This window comes from Primulina tabacum, chromosome 14, assembly GCF_025594145.1.
Source record: "Primulina tabacum isolate GXHZ01 chromosome 14, ASM2559414v2, whole genome shotgun sequence".
In the NCBI taxonomy this organism is placed as follows: Eukaryota; Viridiplantae; Streptophyta; class Magnoliopsida; order Lamiales; family Gesneriaceae; genus Primulina; species Primulina tabacum.
In genome coordinates this window covers 37,048,834-37,058,709 of record NC_134563.1, presented here as the reverse complement: position 1 = coordinate 37,058,709, position 9,876 = coordinate 37,048,834, and the positions used below count along the sequence as shown (strand labels likewise).

The following is a 9,876-nucleotide window of genomic DNA, read 5'->3' as shown; positions in this document are numbered from 1 at the left end:
TAAATCAAAGTACAAAGGATAATTCTCATATCTGAATTAGATAATCTGAAACGCTACATGATATCCTCAGTCAATATTATCGATTTTAATTGGAGTGATTTCATCCGCGACATCGAATCGTCCGACCAAACGGGCAAAGAACAGCATCTGCTGTTCCAGCGTAAACTTTATATTTTCGGCCTGCAAACTTACGATTATTCATCAGCAATGTCCTTCCATCGAAATACAATCTACAAACAACGTACCTTGCGAAAACCATGTTGCTCTCCTTCGTATTCCACGAGCACCACTGGCAATCCTTTGTCCTTCAATGCTTGATAGATTTTTCGAGCTTGATTCGGGGGGACGACCTGTGAAATCAGACGATGTTTCCTAGTTTTCATGAAGAAAACATGCATAAAACTGATTGGTATCTTACCTTGTCATTCAATCCTTGGAATAGTATTATGGGGCAGGAAAATTTATGCACAAAATTGATTGGGGATCTTTTAAAGAATTCCTCGTCACTTCCTGGAATCATTCAAGTAGTATCCGGAGGAGAATTAGTAAAATTTCATGATAAAAAAACTAAAAAAGATGATGAGAGAAATTTCGAAAACACCATATTAATATTCAGTTATTACCTACAAGATTGTCGAGGTAGTGAGATTCAAATTTGTGAGTGTCGGCTCGCAAAGAATCTAAATCAGCAACCTGTTTGTTAAGAAGCATAGAGTTGCAAAAACTTTAATCCGAATACCTGACGTGTTTAAAAATAAACTAATCTCCAAAATAGGATCCAAGAAAATGTCATTCAGGAATCTCGAATCCTTGCCAAGTTTGATTGCATTATACAAAATGCGCAACAAAAGTCTGGTGAGAGGAAAATATATATGATGCTATCTTCAACCAAATTGTAGCACTCACACCATACAAGGATGCTCCAGCTTTGAATGTTTCTCTGAAGGCAAGTGCCGCCAGGGTCGTGTATCCACCAGCAGAACCCCCAGTAATACATAGTCGGTTGCCATCAACTTTTCCACAATCAACCTGTGAAACCAAACCATATTATTGCCACAAAAAGAAAATTTGCAGTTTCCCACATTATTCGGACAAAAGTTTGATTATTTTTATCTTACCAAAAACTTGGCACAGCTACAACAGTCATCAACATCGACAATTCCCCAGCGTCCTAGTAGCCTCTCTCGATATTTTCGGCCATAACCTTCATAGTTTTCACGAACAAACCAAATGTATAATAGCACAAAAAATTGAAACACAAGGAAGATAAGGTTCAAACAAAATACCAGTACTTCCACCATAATTAACATCCACCAAAGCCCAACCACGACTGGTCCAATACTGGATATTGAGATTTAGAATACCACGAGTCTCAGCTGTAGGTCCTCCTGTATGTTACATAATAGGAGATTGATGTTTTCAGTAGAATCAAGAATCATATCTATTTTAAAAAATTCTCATAGAACCACCAATATTGAGGCAGGTAGAGATTTGATTTTTCATCTTTCTTTTATCGCCAACAAACAGTTTTCAAAACTGTGCCAAGTTTCTTCGTGGCGAACAAAATTTGAAAATAACAAGTCACCGAAGACAAGATCAAAGGGCACAGGGGAGAAAATAAAGGACAGAAGTTCATAGGTGCCAATAGAAATTCTGAATTTTAGTCCCAATTGTAACGAGAAGAATACCATGACTCTTTAACAGAAGTGGAGGTTTCTCGTCCTGACTAGCTTGATATAGAGGGTTGGTTGGAGGGTAAAAGTATGCATAAGCATTTTCCCCAGGGACTTCTGTTGGGAACTCTATAAATTCTGGTGAACTTAAGTACGGCCTATATGATGAACTAATAAAAGCAGAAGACCATATAATCTTAAAATCAGCTGCTTTTGAATTTTGATCTTCTAAAGCCACCTGTAAAGAAAAAATACAGTGCTCAGGATAATGAAACCGATAATGAAAAAAAAATAGTTAAAATATCATATCGCAATCATCATTTGTATCCCAAAGTAAAAACATTTTCATGGGTTTCAAAAGAAAGAAACCCATTTTTGAGAAAGAATAATGAAGAAGCAGCACCTTAGCGATTGACGATGGATGAACTTCAGATGCTCCCTCAACATAAAGGCAGTCAAGCCCAGAAACCTGTTATTCATTAAGGCAGATATGCAGAAAAATACCATATTTTATTGAGTAGTTATTTGCACTGAAGGAAAAAATGAATTTGATGATATATAAATAAAAAGACGAGTTGTTTACAATGTTGCTAATGTCCGTGAAAGGAATATCAAGAGGTGATAATTTGCTTGAAACAACATCCAGAATTGCAAAATACGACCTTCCTTTCTTCCTACAGACAAAGGCGGCCAATTGAATAAATCAGCAACTACAATATATGCGAGTTTCTAGTCAAGAAAGAGGTAAAAGAAATTAATCTCATGAAAATTAGGTCTAACTGATGCATAATTCCCAGCAAGTAAACTCAGAAACATTTTCATCCGTGAAAAGTGTCATTTTATTCAATCACCTGTAATTGCAAGCAATTAAGTTCTTCTGACCCGGAATAATTTCATATGAGTTCATGCCAAAAACCCATAAAGGTTTTGCAAACTCAGCATCTAGCGAGTAAACTGGCAGTACTTCATTCATAGATTCTACCTGAGATCAGTTAGGATAAAAAATGAGATCAAGAGGGTTATACAACAATGATTGTTTATTGGTGTAGAATGTCTTACATTGAGAAACAAGGGGGAAAATAGGAGAGGGTTTCCCAAAAGAGCAAATTAAATTATAAGATTGATACATACCCATTTGTAGATATTCCAAAACCCGCCAGTTCTGTCAGTGATGAAGAAAAGTTCCCCTGCAGTATTGAGAACAAATCACTGAAATAATAACTTCAAGACAATTGAAGTGGTTACTCTTGGTTAGAACGCACAATAAGGCTGCAAATATTTTGAAAACAGTCAAGTATGAAGTGAACGTAGAAATCTAAACATCAGAAATCAAAGGGAATGTTCAAGATCTAAAATATTAGCTTGAACAAGGAAGAAAATTTCAGCATACTGAGATTGATTTTCTAAACACACACATGTATGCCATCCTTCTAAATAATGCTAAGTACCTGGGATAACAGGCTACTTACGGCTTGGCCATACACAGAAATAATAAGAACGTCTGAATGCAGTCCAATATTGTCATTAATGGGACTAATGTAAACAATTAATTATCTCCAAATGTTTACAATGATAAAAAAAAAAGGTGTTTGAAAGAAAATGGAGGAGGGTTTTCAGAAGTTCACTTCAAATATATTTGTGTATTATTTGTTGTTCGAGTACCTTCAATCGACCACTTTGGTTCAGTCGGAGATTCCAAAATTGAAGGATCACCACCAGCAACACAAATCCGTTTTTTAATCTCTCTGTAACCCATCATTCAAATGCAAGAACCAGAACTTTAATAGGTATACCTAAAGTCAAGCCTTGGACTTGACCATATAATTATATCACAAGTAAAAGGGACAAGTTTGAGGCTAATAGAAAGCTGGAAGTTTTAACATTTTTGGATACATACCCATTGTCCGATATATAGCCTACCCAAAGTTCTGATCGGTCCCATGGCATGTTCGGATGACTCCATTCAATCCATGCCACTCGTTCTCCTTTGTGATCAATACGAGGAAAAGCATAGAAGTCATTGCCTCCAACTAGTATTTTAGGTTCTGCGTCATAAACAATGATAATTATTCTGCTGAGCCGAAAACCAAAAATCTTGAGAAAGAATCAACCCACCCCACCCACCCCCGCTGTCTGTAAAACAAAATCTTATTATGAGAAAAATACTTCCACCTATACTCAAAGAAACAAATGAAAGGATGCAATTACCTCTTATATGGTTGCTATTGAGGTCAATCGAGACAATAGTCGTAGTGGCATTTGTACTACTTTCACGACGATCTATTGAAAAAACCATCACAGATAGATAAATAATACACCATACGTAGAGAAACTAAACAATCAATAACATGCCCTGCAAAAGAATTAAGTAAATATCTTCAAAATACACCTTCCAATATAAATAATACACCATACGAAGAAAATCAAAAAAATCAATAACACGCCCTGCAAAAGAATTGAGTAATAACTTCAAAATACACCTTCCATTATAGTTATATAGCGATTAGATTGAGGATCAAACACTCCATCGGCATAGCACACAAGTGGTCCTCCGTAGTCTGGTGTGAGAGGAACAGGAGCTGAATCTGCAAGGACAAATTAATGTACTATCAATGATAATACAGCTCAAAACAGAAACTTAATTTACAAGAAAATTATAAGTCTGCTAAAACTCAGATAATTAAACTTTACTCGTCTCTCTAATTACAACAATTCTCCAATGGTAATGACGTAAGCACGTAAGCAGTAAAGCAACAGAAAAGATTACTGCTCAACATAAATAGTATACAATAAGGTCATCCACCCTAATATTTAAAAATCCTACGACCTGATTTAACATAAATATAACAGGAAGCAATAATGTGTGCTGCACAAAAACTGAGAAGAATACAATTGACCTTTAGATGAAACTGACTGCTTGTAGAGTCTTTGATCCTTGTAATTTGAGAAGACAAGGATGTCGCCTGAAATTCTAAAAGCCCCACCTCCATATTCTTGAGCCACAGTCCTCACTGCAAAATCTTGTGGGGTAATATCAGTTGGCTTGTCCCCTTCAATCTCGGCTTGTCTGACAAGGACATCTCTTCTGAAACAGCCAGAAGTTTTCGTGAACTTCAGATTAAACTTAGTCAAAACCATATGTAACATCCCTCTAAAACATTACTCAATTATGTTCCAATGAAACAGAACCCCCTACTCTCCTGAGTCCTGAACATCATGAAATATGAAGCACAATTGATTTTCCATACACCAAAAAGACTTTGAATTTCGTTCACAGACTACTAAACCTCTTGAAACCTTCTTGAGTAGCTCATTTGGGAGAAAAAGAAAATAAGAAGTATTAGGTAAACCAGTAAAAAGAACAAGATATGAAGGTGTGGACATTCATACAGTCTCTCACATATAAATTATACAAAGCTTGAATTCACGCACTTAGCTAAATCTCAATATCCGTGTCTGAAAATATACCGCAGAGGGCCTTATTAAGTTAAATATAGTAATGTTTTTCTCAATAAAAATCCCAAAAAAAATTGCCAAAAGCATCTCAAACATTGTACACTTGTTCGCATTCATCACGCTTTCGTGTTGGTCACAAAATCAACAAATTCAAGCAACAGATTCTGCGTTTAGCAAATCAACACACAAAAACCACTTTCCAGAAGCCAATTCAAACTCAATAACAACATAAAAGGTTCCATCTTCAAAAGGCATACTGCAATTACAAGCACCAACCTTCACGACAATGAAAAAACTGATGTAATTCATCGAGATCAATACAAACGAAGTTTTTATCACGACTACTGCCAAACAACAAACTCCTTACCCAGATTCAGTGGGACGGGATTCCAGCCACACAAGGCGGCCAAGCGAATCGACTGCGAAGCCACCAAGCCATTTATTCGACCCAGAAACGACGTCTGCGGTGATGGGAGACTTCCAAGAACCATATGGAGCAGTGAAAATCGTCTTCTCTGATTTAGTTTCTGCAACAGAAGACATCGGTTTTACAGCAAAAACTCGACCTCTGCAGCTGAAGTATTGGCGAGAAGAAACGGCAAACTTTGAGATTGGAAAATTGGGAAGTAAGTGGCAGTGTCTAGTGAACGTGACAAGGACAGCAAATGCCATCGGCTCAAGTTTTGGATTTCATAAATTTTCCGTTTGACGTTCCAGTTTCGGAAAACCACGGGTTGGATCCAAACGATCGACCGATCCAAGAGACATTTGTTCTGGATTGGGCTGTAGAATGATGTTGGATCCAAATCATAGTAAGAAATTGCAAATTGCAATCCTTTATTTTCGAAGGAAAAGGAGCCTTGCATGGTACGAGGACTTCATTGCATAAAGGGAATCAAACTCCATCTTTAGGTGGCAGATCATATCACCAAATGTGAACTAATTAAAGGCTACATTAATAAATTATGGGTTTTAATTACAAAAGATGAAAATACACCATATGCTAAGACATAACATAATTATGAAAATCAATTGAATAGATTCATAATGATTGAACATTATATCGAGTACAACAGGTCTTGTGTTTATATTTTTCATTAAAAAAACTATGAAAAATGACAAAGTAAGTTAAACATGACGCACAAAAAAAAGTCAAAAATCCCGATACTACAAGATGTTCATGCATATCCTAGAAATGTGATTTTGATTGAAAAGGAGAATCACTTGTTTGGCAATGTAAAGTATAAATTGACGAGAGGTGGGAATTGTTTTGAGGGATGAAGGGGGTTGCACCTCTATGTGTAGTTTTCCGCTAAAGCTATGGGGTTGTGAGAAAAAAGGGTCTTGTGTTAATAGTGGCAATACCAAAAGCTATATTACTTTTCCTTTGTTTTTCTCCAAGTCTCAACGGTGTATTTTGAATCCCAAAAACACAGAAGGTAAACAAAAATAAATAGATACAATTCTTAAATTGAATTGTTAATCGTATAATATTTTTTTTAAAAAAAAACTTATAAATAAATAACATGATTTAAATCGTCTAGATGGCTGAAGCCAAGAAGGAAGGATTGTAGTTCACGGTCTTTTTTTTTTTATTGATCTCCTCCATTCTTTAAGTCACATAAGGGGATTGAAACGATTTCAATATAATTCGATCTATGGAAAAAAAAATCACGATATGCTGGATTTGAACCTACCACATCGGTTTTTGGAGACTCGTGTTCTACTGAACTGAATTAAAAACGTTTTTTAATGAATATGAATATTTAATCTTCGGAAATATAAATTTTCAAAAATCAATATTTGAACAATATTAAAGTAGACACGTCTATATAAAACACTATTTAAAAATTACAAACTTCACTAGTTTGGCCTTTTTTTTTTTTTTGACATTTTAATTATTATTTTCTTTTTAAGCATTTGGATATCCAAGGATCCTTGTGACTGACTCAATTCGAATATAATTATTAAATCTCAAACCTAATTGTACCAAAAAGCTTGCCATCTCAAGTCTCAACTACCTACCTAGAGTGAACTGAACCCCATCTAAACTAATTACTATAGTGAGGTGTCCAGCTCCCTTCCCCCACTCCATATCATTCCATTATCAAATACTCAAGTCAAAAGTATACCTCAACTTTTCAGTACAACACTTGAATCTTTTTTTTTTCTTTCTATAATGTAATATTTATAAACTTGGAAGTAGTTTATCCCTTTTAAATATGAAAATGGACATCTATTTCCAATCACATTTGAAATTTCCTTTTTCTTTTGGTTTTCATACCATTTCCAAATAATTCTACATTACATGTGAGCTTACATTTGTCTTAAAAGGCTTAAGGCCCATCCTAGCTTTCATAATTTCCACTCAATCACAACAACTAGTAAAATCTTTCCAATCTGTTTCCGTTCCACCAAATGGCCAAAAACCCTGCCTTACTATCCAACATTCTACGCCGCGCCACCCTTCCCACTGCCACGAAGCCGTCGAAATCCAACCTCCATAGTGGGCGGACTCTTTCGCATTTTCAAACTCCTCCCCATGCTAACCGCCGGCAGCAAGATGGCCGCGCTTCTCGTGAGCATACACCGTAAACCACTCCTGGCAGACAAAGCCACCACCATAACCCTCTTCGGCTACCACAAAGGACGGCTCGCCATAGCCATACAAGAAAACCCTAATCAACCGCCAATTTTTTTGCTAGAACTCCCCATGTCAACCGCTGTGTTTCACAGAGAAATGGCCTCCGACGTGCTACGAATCGCGATCGAAAGCGAGACAAAAACCCGCAAGAAGAAGCTCATGGAAGAATTCGTGTGGGCTGTCTATTGCAACGGCAGAAAACTTGGGTGCTCCATTAGGAGGAAGAATATGAGCGATGATGAAATACATGTTATGAATCTTCTGAGAGGAGTGTCCATTGGGGCCGGGGTTCTGCCGAGCCTGTGGGAGAAGGAACGAGCAGAAGAAGGCCAGTTGACGTATATCCGAGCCAGGTTCGATAGGGTTGTTGGATCGAAGGATTCTGAGTCGTTTTACATGATCAATCCTGAAGGTGCATCAGGGCAAGAACTTAGTATCTTCTTTGTGAGAGTGAAATAGAATATTTGAGAATATTTTTTTTTCATAACTATATATGTAACGGGATGTTTGTATTGCATGATTCCAGTTTGCACTGAATTTTATGTTGTGTAGCAATAATCTAATCATTTGAAGCTTCAAATTAATATAATATTGCAACAATTAAATAACAAGCAAAAAAAGAAAATATATGGACAAATAGATCTCATTTATTCTTAAACTAAAAACTCAAACAAAACCTCAACCAAATTAAACTGAATTAAATTTCCCTAACCAAGTTCATTTTCTTAATTACAATCAGTATCAAGAAAACTATTCTAGAAATAAGGAAAAAAAAATCAGACCAACATTGCATATTCTGTTTTAGTCAGAAAAAAAATCTTAAATCGAATCAAATATATAGATTTCTATATTTTTATGAAATCAAAACCACAGAAATGGGATCTATATACATCCTTAATTGCACACCGATATTAATTGATGTCATATTTTAGTCGTTATTTCTTTCTGAGAACTAATATTAATTTCTTGCATGTACTTGATTCCTTTATTATTGGGCTGGCTAATTTAGGATCAGTTACTCGTTTGGTCCATTTTCTTAATTTAAGACAAAGCCCAACACATGAAAAAATTTAGGAAAAATCACTAAAGAATTTCTTCGTTTATATTGCTTATATACCCAACACCATGTTCGCATTCTAATGAAAAATAATCAAAACTGAAAAACGATACAAATTAGAGAATTGACCGATAGTATTCACAAAAATGGAAAATTAACAAATTATAAGACAAACAATATAATTTCTCAATTTTTTGTTTAATTTAGACGGGTTCGAAATTTTAGAAATGTAAAACATCGTAGAGTAATCCAAAAATTGAAAACAATGGGGCTAAAAGATACTTTATAATAATCAAACTCATACGATATCCTTCTACTAATTCACTCATGCATTTAGCATCGATTTTCACCATTAATCTATCATCTTAGACATCTAAACCAATAATAATGAAATCAAATAGAAATTTGTATGCCAGACAGCCAACAGTGAACAAACATATATATTTTTTTTAAATAAAAAAAAAGAGATGCAGAAAACATAGTTGAAATACAACCATATAGTTAACTTGTACATAAGAAGACTTTAATTTGTCAGTCTCTTGTCTAGTTTTTTTAAGACTATAAATATTATAAAATCGATTAAGGAAGGAGACTAGGAAACATCCTCACGAACTTCATTACAATAATTCACTTCCCATCGACTATACTGCACCTATTAGACTATAAAGTATGATCACTAACAATATTTTATCATATTGTTACATATATACGGGAACTATGGACTCCACATTCTTGTCTATAAATTGTGATTTGTCCAAAATGAATGCAAATTCTTGCACCCAAAAAAAAGGCAATCGTATATGGTCAGCGGGAAACAGAAGGGGGTCTCATTCATTGTCAATTATAAACACAAAAGTTGGAGATAGACCGATTTCCAGTATTATTTTTATGACGGTGTTAATGTTATGTTAATAATACAACCATGTATTAGAACAAATTGATATTGTTTTTTTTTATTTTTTTGTCTTAGGATGCTAATATTAATTATTAAAAAGTCTTAACAAACCAATATATAAATAAATTAATGACAATTATTGTGTATTGAC

The 9,876-nt window shown here is 35.1% G+C and overlaps 2 protein-coding genes across 2 annotated transcripts; one reads left to right on the top strand and one right to left on the bottom strand.

The window, feature by feature from the left end:
• Positions 1-5,909, bottom strand: LOC142524562 (acylamino-acid-releasing enzyme). The gene is made up of 18 exons (XM_075628601.1): positions 5,497-5,909; positions 4,571-4,758; positions 4,154-4,258; positions 3,882-3,953; positions 3,571-3,718; positions 3,336-3,418; positions 2,805-2,860; positions 2,525-2,655; positions 2,257-2,347; positions 2,077-2,142; positions 1,689-1,911; positions 1,287-1,388; positions 1,119-1,204; positions 907-1,029; positions 624-693; positions 419-510; positions 246-350; positions 1-180 (listed from the first exon to the last, which is right to left on the bottom strand). The coding sequence occupies exons 1-18, from the start codon at positions 5,799-5,801 to the stop codon at positions 67-69; spliced, it is 2,160 nt and encodes a 719-aa protein (XP_075484716.1). The 5' UTR covers positions 5,802-5,909; the 3' UTR covers positions 1-66.
• A 354-nt stretch (positions 5,910-6,263) lies between these two features.
• Positions 6,264-8,340, top strand: LOC142524007 (protein MIZU-KUSSEI 1-like). Its single transcript, XM_075627734.1, has 2 exons — positions 6,264-6,387; positions 7,445-8,340. The coding sequence occupies exons 1-2, from the start codon at positions 6,264-6,266 to the stop codon at positions 8,230-8,232; spliced, it is 912 nt and encodes a 303-aa protein (XP_075483849.1). The 3' UTR covers positions 8,233-8,340.
• The last annotated feature ends 1,536 nt before the right edge of the window (positions 8,341-9,876 follow it).